Source organism: Platichthys flesus, chromosome 8 (assembly GCF_949316205.1).
Source record: "Platichthys flesus chromosome 8, fPlaFle2.1, whole genome shotgun sequence".
Taxonomy (NCBI): domain Eukaryota; kingdom Metazoa; phylum Chordata; class Actinopteri; order Pleuronectiformes; family Pleuronectidae; genus Platichthys; species Platichthys flesus.
The window spans coordinates 19,602,179-19,614,824 of NC_084952.1; the positions used below are offsets into that span (position 1 = coordinate 19,602,179).

The 12,646-nt window shown below is 39.6% G+C and overlaps 2 protein-coding genes across 2 annotated transcripts; both read left to right on the forward strand.

The window, feature by feature from the left end:
• Positions 1–167: 167 nt before the first annotated feature.
• On the forward strand, positions 168–7,657 carry aup1 (AUP1 lipid droplet regulating VLDL assembly factor). Its single transcript, XM_062393920.1, has 12 exons — positions 168–474; positions 1,415–1,552; positions 2,057–2,207; positions 2,810–2,997; positions 3,793–3,865; positions 4,340–4,413; positions 4,634–4,700; positions 4,843–4,945; positions 5,048–5,185; positions 5,284–5,423; positions 5,638–5,726; positions 7,290–7,657. The coding sequence occupies exons 1-12, from the start codon at positions 434–436 to the stop codon at positions 7,333–7,335; spliced, it is 1,248 nt and encodes a 415-aa protein (XP_062249904.1). The 5' UTR covers positions 168–433; the 3' UTR covers positions 7,336–7,657.
• An 882-nt stretch (positions 7,658–8,539) lies between these two features.
• fnta (farnesyltransferase, CAAX box, alpha) lies at positions 8,540–12,370 on the forward strand. Its single transcript, XM_062394137.1, has 9 exons — positions 8,540–8,721; positions 9,151–9,236; positions 9,740–9,854; positions 10,166–10,270; positions 10,426–10,552; positions 10,695–10,843; positions 10,979–11,041; positions 11,268–11,460; positions 11,614–12,370. The coding sequence occupies exons 1-9, from the start codon at positions 8,594–8,596 to the stop codon at positions 11,779–11,781; spliced, it is 1,134 nt and encodes a 377-aa protein (XP_062250121.1). The 5' UTR covers positions 8,540–8,593; the 3' UTR covers positions 11,782–12,370.
• Positions 12,371–12,646: the final 276 nt, after the last annotated feature.

Below are 12,646 nucleotides of genomic sequence, written 5' to 3' on the forward strand. Positions count from 1 at the left end.
CAGCGATATCAAATCTACTTTTCTCATTAATTACACCACTATCGTGAAATCTTTTCCTCTTTACCTGCGGGAATCAAATCGAACCACCAGACAGAGACAAAATATCGTCACCTTTCCTTTTGGGGGGGGGTATTATTTTCGTGCTTTTATTCTCGATGATTTCTCCCGGAAGTGTTGTTGCCGCTGGCAGAGAAGAGGCGCTAGCGCTGTTAGCACTGCGGCTAAATATATCTGTAGACAATTGCAAAGCTAACATTGTAAACTCACTAGTGAAGCTGCCCTGACACGTTTTCATCGGTGGAACAGTGGCATTAGCTGTTAGCTTAGCCACCGGATGATTAAAATCCTGTTGTAAACGTTATGATTCATTTATTTCCAGGCGTCAGGTTGAATTCTTAGCATTAGCCTCTGAGCAAAGGTCTGACTGGCAGACATGGAGACTCGGGGGATCGAAGACATGTTTGACTTTCGACGGTAAGTCAGCTAAAGCCTCTAAGCTAGGTGCTACACACACAACCTCTTGCTAATGTTAATAAAATACAGTTTCATTAGTGACGTGTATCGTCAGCTAGCTAACTACTGTAGACTCATGCAACGGAAGTCCAATCTTTTTAAAAACACAAAGCTAGCTAGCTAATCTAGCTATGTGCTAGACACGTTTACATAAGCATTTCAGGGTAACTCTCAAAGTGCAACGTTGTGTAACACTAATATCAAGGCTCAGAATGGGCTGCCATTAGCCACAGCGTGCTTTGACCATCCAGCGAGCTTAGCCTTGTATAGTTGCTGGATTGCACATTGTAAAATAACATCATTGTCTGCTGAAACTGAGAGAGAAGTTTACTTAAAGGACGAACTTCTTTGTACTGTTTATAAACAAATCACTCTGATGTGGCCTCAGATTTTAAATGTAAAGGTTGTGTTTCTATCATAAACACCAAGAATATATTTTCCACCTTCACATTCAGGGGACACGAAAGGGGTCATCACACGTATGTTCCAGCACCTAATGCTCAGCCAACCCTGTAGAAACACGTGTAGTAAGGACTGGGGGAAATGGCAGACTGAAATTCAGACTGATGCTCAGTCTTCATGACCTGCTCTAGAGTTGCGAGAAAGATCCACATTCAAGTATAAATCTGTAATGTAGTGGTTTACCAGCAGGTGTTGAACAAAGAGCGAAGTACACAATGTCCTGCATTTTTTTTTTTTTTTATTCTTTCATCTGTCGTGTTCATTGCATTGTATTATACCTCTTTTTATTAATATACATAGATGTGTTTGATTTTCCTGCTTAAATACATTTATTTCACCTCTGCAATCTGTCAGTGTGATCCGTGTGGTCTGAACTCAATAAATCGTGTGTTTCGTCTATTTGATTTAAAAACGTTTTTTAAATTCTTTACTCTAACAGGTTCCCTAAAGATGCAGTGGTTCTCCTGCTGTTGCTGATTTACTTTCCAGTTGGAATTTGTTTGATGTTCATACGCATTTTTATTGGCGTCCACGTGTTCTTGGTCAGCTGTGCACTTCCAGAAAGTTTTGTTAGAAGGCAAGTATTTAAAAGCATACATTTTTCTACAAAGATTTGTTTTATACGAACATGCTACTTTTCTACAAACACATTTTACTCTCAGTAGTAACAATAATAGCTGCTGAAGCAGTACCAGTAGTAGTTGTTGTATGCATTTCATGTATATCAATCAAGACTCCATTAAAGGTGCATTTAGTAGTAAATAAGGACTAATAATGTCAGTTAATGCTAAGCTAGTCTAAATGCATACTTTATAATACCCCAATAAGGTGTATCAGTATGCCCTCATCTCACAGCTTTAATTAGTGCACTAAATTCCGCCATGAATTTACTGCACAATTTAGTTCACTTCAGGACACATTATAGTTTACAGAGTTCAAACTATAGATTATTTCCATGAACCATTAACTACATGTGGAGATATATATAAACTAATGATGTCTGGCTCTCTGGGCACAGTAGTGACTTCCATGTAGTTAACAAGTCGACCCTGTTAAAATTCACTTCTTTGTTTGCCTATAGATTTATTGTGAGAGTTATGTCCTCGGTGCTGGGAATGCACGTGAGACAGAAGAACCTTCGCTCCAGAGACAAAAACACCAAGCTGTACATTTGCAATCATGTGACAGACTTCGACCTCAACATAATCAACCTCCTGACCCCCTGTAATACCGTGAGTGTTTGACTTTAATACTGTTTACATCTATGTTTTAAATATTTGAGATATTTCTCTACCATAAGAATGCAGCATGTTTCCTGCACCAGTTAGCCCCTGCAAACACACACAAACTTCCTGTTTGCTGTGACGTGCACCCACCCTAAAAACACTTATGGTGAAAACTGCACAGTTGTTAATGTTGCAGTATTGATCATCATCAATGATCCCTTTTATTATTGGCCAAATTTTTAATTTTTAAAACCTGTTGCAATTGCAAAGCCTTTTTGATCATCTACATGTTAGTATTACTTTTCAATCTCTGCCAATGATCCCCAGTGAAACTGCATGGACAACAGCACATCATGTTCTGTATGAAAATATTAGTTTCTGCAGATGACAGATGTTGCCACGCAAATACAAACAGTGTTTGCTGTGGTGCATGAGAGTATGACAAAGTCCTACCTGCTCATTTTGAGGACAATTTACTGACCCTAGTGACATGTTTTGTTTGTTAACTTTACTTTTTTGTGTTGTGCAACATATTGTGGTACTCTGCCTAGTTACATATTGTGGGTGGAGTGGTTGGTGAGCTTGCGCTGTCTCCTGCTGCTTTTTAGCCACAGCTAGAGGGCTCCACCGGCTTCATGTGTTGGGCCAGAGGCTTCATGGAAATCCATTCAACATCTGGCCAAGGAGCGATAGGGGAGACTCTTCAGCGATACTGTTCCACTGAAGGCACCGCTCCTTTGCTCCTGTTCCCTGAGGAGGACACCACAAACGGCCGTGCTGGCCTCCTCAAGTTCAGGTAAGCACTACTGTAACCATTTGGTATCCACCAGTATTTTGCACATGGAGACTCGAAACTTTGGTCGTGGTTGCTGTTTCGCTTTATAAATTTCCCTCCAGAGTTCTGTGGAGATGTGTAGTTGGCTCCAAGATTGCTTCATTTCAATGTTTTTTTTTGAGTAACTCAGAACCATGTGTACTATATCTTCATCTGAAGCCTCCAGCAGACAAACTGCACCACTTCATAGGAGGATTATGTATATTGTTACGGTTTCCATTTATATCAGTTTTTAAATGACACAGTAATGGTAACTATGTTCACCAGAGACTGCGTTATGATTTGTAAGAAACGAACCACCAGGTTGAGGACTGTTTATCTCTGATGTATTTAACTGATTCAAATTGGTAAATAAAAGAAAATTTGACAAGTTTTGAGCGGTTTCTCAAAAATCTAGGGCTGGTCATCTGGGAAAAGTTAGCAAGAGTAGGATTCACTACAAAATGCAATAGAAGAATCCCGTCCTCTCCAAACAGCTGCCATGTCAATTTGTGACCAACTTCCTGCTATCACCTCTGCTTCAACTGTGTAGTTACACTGACTGATCATTTCATCGGATCTGAATGAAATGATTGGTTGTATTTATTACAGTTCTGCAAGGGCAGGTACACTGGCTATGCTCTTTCTCTTTGTTAGACAACTTTAATGATGGCTATCGGGACGTGAAGAGGATTTCAACAAATAAGAGTGTCTCAGCAACAACTTATGGTCAAATGTACTTAAACCACTAACAAACATGTTTTTTGTTCCTCTCAGTTCTTGGCCTTTCTCACTGACTGATTCCATTCAACCTGTGGCCTTAAGGGTGACAAGACCATTGATTGCTTTGGTAATTTCTTTTCATTAAACTTGACTTTTAAGATAAAGGAGATTTATTCCAATATAACTGATAATATGTTTTGTTAACGGCATAAACTGCTGGAGTTGTATCTGTAGGTGTCAATAGACAGAGGAAGTCAGAAACTCTATAAGGGAGAACAATGACATTTTATGTTCCATTTCTAAGCTTTGGAAATATCATTGCCAAATGAGTGAAACTCCTGTAAGTAGCAGCAAGCTCATTATTGTGGTCAGTTTAAATCTGATCCAGCAGTCTGACTACCAGGAGTAAATCTGTCTTGTGCTGCTGGGTGCACAAGTGGCTGAAGTTGAGTGAGAACATTTAAATATTGTTGTAAGATATAGCACCACAGTTATTATTGTCTCTATCATTTCCCTTGCTGACTTTGTGTTCATAATTAGTTTTTGGGCACGTCACTTAATAAAAAGTGTATTGACTTTTTTGTCTTCTGTCCGTCCACAGAGCACACCTGAGTCCAGCTGGCTGACCGAGCTCTTGTGGACTTTCTTTGCTCCATGTACAGTGTATCATGTAAGGTACTAAATAATTTGTATCAACTTTTCTACCAGCACTTGCTTTTTGAAATACAATCATGCTCAGCAAATATATTATCCACTCCCATTAGTCTGCTTTTCTTGGAGACTGATGTGAAACACTTTCAGAGTATCTTGATGATTTGTCAGAATTTCTGCTCTGCCATGATGTGATCAGAATGACCTCTATCAGAGTCGTATTTGTTTTTTATTTTCATCCTAGTTGGCTCCCATCAGTTTCCAGACAAGATGGCGAGTCCACACAGGAGTTTGCCAACAAAGTCCAGGAGGTAAAACCAATGTTTTCAAGTTCAGTGAGATTTGTAATGGTAAAATGTCAGTAATAATGCAGTTTTTCTGTATCGCTGACCCCAGTTCCTGTGCTTAAATCACTATGTAATATCTCTGTAAAATCCCTTCTTTTTTTTCCAGCTTCTAGCATATGAACTTGGCCTGGTCTCCACCAAGATCACTAAAGCTGATAAAGCTGAGCACATCAAAAGGAAACGACACACTGTACCACAAACATCTACAAGTAAGTCAATCACATAAACTCATAATCCATCCAATTCTCTGCATGTAAAGTTTGAGCTGATTGTTTTCAGAGGGATGATGGTTATTCCTCTTCTAACCCTAGGTGTCAGACCTAGCTCTATTGGGCTCGGTTTCATGGTGCAGAGTTTGGGCACTGACGATCATCGGATTGCTAAGATGGCCCAACAAGTGAAGGATGTGCTGCCTCATGTTCCACTCAATGTCATCGCAAGGGATTTAGGTATGACACACATTTACCTTTAACTGTCCCTTTGGAATGTCGCTCTGTTCAGTCTTTAATTTGACATGCACTAACATTAGTCTCTTGATTACGTACAGCGAAAACCAATTGTGTTGACACCACCATAACAAATATGCTGGAGAACAGGGAGGAAACTCCAATGGAAGCAACCGGGACGTCTACATTTGAGCCCTCAAATGCTGACTCCTACTCCCCTGGTTCTGAACCCACCATAAAGGTCTGACTATTTGATTCAGAACTGTTAGCTCTGAGATTTTAAATTTATATTTATCATTAAGGATCAAATTTCCTCTAAGCATATGAAGTTGATATTCTCTAGATGATAGTATAAATATGTGTGGGGAATTTCAGTTGACAATATTTTTTTTTTGCACAGATTCAACCTGATTTGTGCAGATCTGTCTTTCAATAAATGTTTTTGTCATCCACAGCCTGCTGCCAAATCTTTTGGGAAATCACCAGTTGACAGACATTTGTCTCTCCAGGATAGAAAAGAAGCGCTGTATAATTTTGCAAGAAGGTGAGTTTTTTTCTTTTCTTGCCATAATAGCAGTATCCCCTTCATAAGGATATGATTTTATTATTTGTAAGAGGAGCTGCCATACATTGGGAAATTGAATATTCGTTTGGTCTCTTAACCTTTGATTTAGTCGAATATTTCTGGACTCATTGAAAATGCTCCATGTCTGTTGCACTTGTGTTAATAAGACACCTCAGAGAACAGCCAGAGGTGCTTCATTATGCACAGCATCTTGCACTTGTCCAGGACTGAACAGTTATGCAATATTCATATGGCTTGAGACTTACTTTGAATTCATTCCTCGGGTTGTGTCTGTCACTCAGCACTGATTCTACACAGTGTTAAAGCTAAAGGTCTTATGTCAAAATATACATGTCTCTGCTGATTTAGACCCTGCGGATTTGTTCTAAAATCCACACAGTCTCTGACAGAGAAGTGAGGGAGCAAGTCACCGAGAGTAAAGTAGAGTTACCAACTCGAGGTCTCTAAACCGTCCCATCTCTTCTTTGTTTTACATGAACCATAGTGCTCAACAAAACAGGATCTGGTCTTTTTATTGTGTCACCGAAATTTTTTTTTTACTCTTTTTTTATTTTATTTTATTTTTTTAATTTTTATTATTGTTCTAAACAAACTCTGCAGTTCGCCTCTATGAAACTTTGTAATGACTGCCCTTATTATGTTTTAGCCCGCAACTTGGTTCACACTCATTAGTGTTATTTTTAGACTCAGCAAGCAACTGTTTCCAGTAAATATCTTTAGCCACTGTACATAACCACACAGACCATGTGATCAGCTATCTGCTGAACCTTGTGGAGCAATTACAGTGCTGGTCAAAATTATAAGCACCCCTGGATTTTAAGTACTAAATTTAAAATATCTTCAGATCCAAATGTATATTTGTATAAAATGCCCAGGGACACTAAACAAAGGGGAAATAGGGAAAAATGTGTTAAACAGTGATATAATCCAACCCTTTAATATACCAGGTCTTTTTATGGAGTTGCAGGGGAGTAGAAACGACTAGAGAAAGAATATTGAACTTACATGTGTCAGTTTGCCTGAATAATGGCTGCAGAACAAAGCATTTTTTTAAACAATATTATTTCTAGTTTTTGATGTTACCCTCAAGTGAAACAAATGATCTCAGGTAACTCAACAGTGGAGAAAGAAATATTTGCATGGAAGATTTCACCTCTGTGGGCCTTACTTACTTTATAATCTCATTATAAAGATTAAAAACACAACAACTTTTAAAACTTATTTGGAAAAACTGTTTCTTGAAAAGGCTGTATATTTTAGGTATTTCCAATGTGGAAGATATTTTTTTTCAATTTCACCATATGGCAGTTGATTCATTTTAATCTGATCCACAAAGGCACCAGCAACACCACATGTTTTGCAAACTCATTGAGTCCTGTTAAAATCCACTGGTAGCATGTTGGGTATTAAGTGTTTCACAACCCACATTTATCCCAGACTTGTGTTAAATTCTTTTACAGATTAACTCTTATGAAGTGAAGTTAACACTGACTGATGGTTTTTTCTGTTTTTCTCTCCCAGACGCTACCTTGAAAAACAGGGATTGAATCCAGAAGACAGTCACTGAACACTTCGGATCAAGCCATCATTGAAATCTTGTCAGAAGAAGCATATACTACCTGCACAGCTGTGTAATTTAAATGATGATTTTATATTCTGTCAACAGGTTCTGTTACAAAACAGTTGTTGTCATTTCCAAACGATGGAGATGAGTATTCAGAACATGCTTCAGTTGATGCAATGGTTATTATGCATGTCTTTAATTCTTCATTCTGGCTGATACATAATTTTGATAACAATTTGTATTATGATCCACTGACTGTGAATCATCTATTTATTTTTATAATGTTCAGAGTCATTGATGAAAATAAAGTTCAGCTTGACCTCTCCTTCAGAAAGTTATTTCAAACTCATCAGATGTTTTATGTCACCTTTGCTGTTTGGGGATTTAAATTAGATTCTGATATTTAAAGGTTAACGGGCTCTAAAGGACATTTTGAAACAGGCCTGCAATGTTTTACATTTGTGAATGATTTGCATTTCAGCAGTCAAAGCTGTTACATTTTGGAATTTTTCATCTAAATCCTGCCATAAGATGGAGCCAGAAAAAGCATCTCTACTGAAGATCAGTGGTCACGCAGCACTAGATGTCCTCACCAGCTGTTTGAGAGATTTACATATGAATTTGAAAAGGCTGATGGTGATTCAGACACTCTGAGCACATTTATAAGTGAAAAATGCAAAGGTTACACATGTGCAACATTAACGTAACTCCTGGAGCTAGTTTAATATCAGGTGGGTCATTTCCCACTAAGACAGGTCATAAATATGTAAATGTACTGCTGAAAAGATGAGTGGATTGCTTATAACCATTACAGGCCTACCTACAGCATAATTATACTGCTGCTATCGCAATGTGTCTGTGATCTAAGTCAATCTTGTTTCTCTCTCTCAGGCTCTTGGCAGCTTGGTATTGAGAAACATTTATGAAATTAAAACCTGGATGTTTGCACAGTATATTAAACATGAACATCTTCCTTGATTTGTTAACACACTGGGAACATGACTGTGTTCTACCATTATAAGACTTAAAATCTAAATAATACATTAATAAAAATCAACAAGAACGAGCAATAGTTAACAATAGGAACATGTGTATGGACATTAACTAAACCCACGTGGCCGATATACTAACAGCTAACGGAATTATAGTTGTTGAAGACGCAATATTTCCCACAGTACGCGAATGCAGCGTCCTGCCTCGCCGGTAGTGACGTCATCTTCCTGTCAGACGGAGCAGGCGCGGCTAGGCTAGCAGGTTAGCAATGTCAGGTGTAGAAGAAAGTTCACATGAGTCGGTGGAGGTGAAGGAAAACAACGCGTTTGATGATGACGTCGAGGACCAGCTCGGGGACGATTATGCTGTTGACCCAACTCGATATATATTTTACAGGTACTGTGTGCTTGGCCTCTCCCCGACATGTTTGGGTGGTTAGCCTGCTAGCTCTGACGGCTAACTAATTCTGCAGGAGCTTAAGTTTGCACTAACTCGGTGATGTTGATAACTGGAGGTTAAATGCTGTTGTTACTTTGCTTAATAGTTGCTCCAGTGACGTTTTCTCCCGGGTCACCGGCACCAGAGACACGTGATCATTGAATCAGTGCTGTGCTAATTGAATGGTGGAGCTCCCTCCTGCTCCGACTAGTAGCTGCATTTAACAGACTAACCAATGTGAACATATAATGCACCCACACCAGCTACATTAGGCATCATGAATTCACGCTGTTTATATTTCATCAGTAAAACGACGTAGTTAGCAGCCATCAGGAGGTGTTGTCGCTCAGCAGCCAGGAAACCCACCCCCGTGTTTGTGTGCTGCAGGGACAGAAAGGAGTGGGCAGACCTGGAGCCAGTTCCCCAGGATGATGGACCGAACCCTGTGGTGAAGATCGCCTACTCTGACAAGTGTAAGATTGTTGGGATTGCTAGAAAGAGATGGGAGTAAGCAAGAGAAGAGGGTCACATGAAAGTGACATCTGACTGTTATTGCTCCTGGTCTCTCTCTTCTCTCCCCCACGAGTCTGATGGAGCCAAAGGAGTTCTCTCTCTTTGTAGTCGTCAGTGCTGCTCCCTGTGGGAACTGTTGTGATTCTCCATCATTTTCTCTCTATAAATTCTTGACCTTACGATGTAAAGTGCCTTGAGATGCTGTATAATTGAATTAAATCATCCTGCAGATCCAAATAAACATATCTCGCTGTTAAAACAATTGTTATCACCTTGTGATCAAACAACCAAAATGAGCTTTCCGTTGTGTTTTTTTTAAACTTCCTACATCCGAAATCACTTAAAAAGCAGATGCTAGAAATTGTGCCGGCATTCGACATTACCAAACAGATGATCTACAGTTCGTTGAGTCTGTTAGTAACTCCGACTTGTTTAATGCACATTCATACATTTCTTCCCACAGTCTCAGATGTTTATGACTATTTCCGTGCGCTCCTGAAGAACGATGAGAGAAGTGAACGGGCCTTCGCCTTGACAGCAGAAGCCATCGAGCTAAATGCTGCTAATTACACAGTGTGGTGAGTATGCTGCAAGTTTGCATTATGGAAAACCAATGTGTACTGTTAGGTTGTGTTCAATCATCTTAGCATGATGGGGAGGAATGAAAGATTTCTTTAGTTTTTTTCTATGTAATAACTTTCTAAGTGGTGTTTGAACCCTATTATGTCTGTGGGTAACATGATATGTAATACGTAGGGCTGTAAGATAAGTCAAAAAATACCTCTAGTCACATATAAATCACCTTATAAATAGCAATAGCTAAATTTGTTTGTTATTTATGAATATGACGGCGTTGGTTGTGAAACTGTAATATTTTGGGGCTGTGCAGGCACTACCGGCGAGTATTACTTCAAGCCCTTTCCAAGGACCTGGAGGATGAGATGAGGTACATTACTGCCATCATCGACGAGCAACCCAAAAACTATCAAGTCTGGTGAGCGCTGGCAAATTCCTATCAGGTCACATGTCTTCTGTATCTGTCCAGACAACACAGAAAAGAACGGGAGGCAGGAAGTGTTTCTAAGTTCACTCATTTAAATGAAAAGATAACAAACAAATAAAGGTTGATTTTCCTAACCTATCCTCCAGGCATCACAGACGTATGGTGGTGGAGTGGTTGAAGGACCCTTCAGAGGAATTGGAGTTCATTGCAGACATCCTCAGTCAAGATGCAAAGAACTACCACGCTTGGCAGCACAGGCAGTGGGTCATCCAGGTAGGTGTTGGAGCCTTTAGCAGAGTTTGGCCTTTAAACAATGGAAATGAATTTGTCTCAATCATTGCACGGCCACTACGAAAAGCTCTGCATGATTCCATTAACAAGTGTGTTGCCAACGCTGGCTTTGTTTAATTTTCAGGAGTACAAACTGTGGGATAATGAGCTGGAGTTTGTGGAGACTCTTTTGGAAGAAGATGTGAGGAATAACTCTGCATGGAACCAGAGGCATTTTGTAATTTCTCAAACCACAGGTTTCTCTGATCCGACCATAGTGGAGAGAGAGATTAAGTGAGTCCTCAGTATAAATATTTAGACACAGATAATGTGCACTTTTTCAACTTGTTATTGGCTTAATCTCTACAGCGATTAACATAATTAAATTTGCCTATTTTGTTTATTTTTTTTATTGTTCCTTGACATAAGGTATTGCCTGAAGCAGATCAGGAAGGCTCCCCACAATGAAAGCGCATGGAACTATTTGAAAGGGTAAGATGTTACAAATAATGTTTTCCTACAGTCATCCCACAAAATGTACAAATGGTGGACATTTTTATCTGACATGAATATGCTTTTCTAATTTTTGATTAGAATCACTTACATTTGAATTTGCCTTCCTTATTTTGATTACAGGGGAAAAACTGAGTGGAGACCCAGTTATTAAATATGTAAAAGCTCACTGACACTATATCCTCAATTTGTTTTTAACCTCAAGGATGCTGCAAGACAGAGGTCTGTCATCACAGCCAGGTCTGCTGGAGAGAGTCCTGGAGCTGAAGGACACGCACTGTTCTCCTTACCTTCTAGCCTTTCTGTTTGATTGCTATGAGGATGTCTTGGAGAGCAGCAACCAAAAGGAAAATGTGGAGGAAGAAGAACGCAAGGGAACTTTAAGAAAAGCTCTAGAGGTAGGTCCCTAGTATACCTTAACAAACTCAGTCCTATGCCCGAGCCACACTGGGTGCATATGCAACGTCGGCCCTGCTTATGTATCCATTGTGATCCGGGTGTTTTATTAACATTGTTTTCTCTCTCTGTGTTTGTTCCCAACTCCTTGGAAGATCTGTAAACTTCTAGCGCAGGAGAAGGACACCATTCGTAAAGAATACTGGCATTTTTTGGGAAGTTCTTTAAAGAGCAAATATGGAAGCAGCGATAGCTCCGAGGAGAGTACGACAGACAACACCGAACCATCAGTCCCAGTATCTGTGCAGCAAGAAACCAGCTAGACCTCCAGGGGACTCGCACCATTTCCAATCCTGTGCTGTCTCGTCAGGGCTGTTGGCCGAACCAGTCCACGCAGTTTGATATTAATGTCAATTAATATGAGGTCATCTAGGAAAAGACTGAGACTGAAAGTAAAACATACAAGTCAACTAATACATGAAAGCCTCGCACTAACAGAAATCTCTTTTGAAAATGTTTTCACACTGAACAACAGTAAGAAGTGGTCATGTTATCACACATCAGGCAGTTTCATACATCCTGGAACATTTTGGGAATGTTGTCAGATTTAGTCTTATTATTTAGAATTCTTATTTTTCTTGGTTATTAAACATTGAGTGGTTTGTGAAACTAATTAAGCAGTGTTAACAAACCAGATGAGCGATGACATGCGGTGGCTTGTTGCTGCTCTGATCGATGACGCATAACATGTAGTTAATTAGTCTCTCTAAATCTGTAGCTGGTTAAATCAAATCAAATATACTTTGTTGAAAAAACAGTACACCAGGAAATTCAAATGTAAGACCATGAATAATAATGCTGAATAAAAGTGTTTAGTTCATTTGTTGAACTAAACAAGCCCCTTCCCTCTGATGTTTGTTCTGTTTGGTCCTTTGAGCTAAGGCCCCCCCCCCAATTCATACAGCACCTGTATTGACACACAGCCTCATGTCCTGGACTCCCTTGGAGCTTGGAAATGGATTCACTCCACTAGATGCAGCTGTTTCTACTTGTGCAGACACTACAACACAATCCATACCCTCCAGTTTCTAAATGCCAGCAGTGTGTGATTACTGCTTCTCTGGGAGCTTGCTTAACAGAGCAGTGGTTCTTTTCTCTGCTTTTCCTCATTCGTGTGGAGGACACTAC

Coding starts and splice junctions, on each gene's coding strand:
- aup1 (XM_062393920.1), top strand. CDS start 434: ATGGAGACTCGGGGGATCGAAGACATGTTTGACTTTCGACG. Junction 475..1,414: donor GACATGTTTGACTTTCGACG/GTAAGTCAGCTA, acceptor TTACTCTAACAG/GTTCCCTAAAGATGCAGTGG. Junction 4,701..4,842: donor TTGCCAACAAAGTCCAGGAG/GTAAAACCAATG, acceptor TTTTTTTTCCAG/CTTCTAGCATATGAACTTGG.
- fnta (XM_062394137.1), top strand. CDS start 8,594: ATGTCAGGTGTAGAAGAAAGTTCACATGAGTCGGTGGAGGTGAAGGAA. Junction 9,237..9,739: donor GATCGCCTACTCTGACAAGT/GTAAGATTGTTG, acceptor TTCTTCCCACAG/TCTCAGATGTTTATGACTAT. Junction 9,855..10,165: donor GCTGCTAATTACACAGTGTG/GTGAGTATGCTG, acceptor GGGGCTGTGCAG/GCACTACCGGCGAGTATTAC.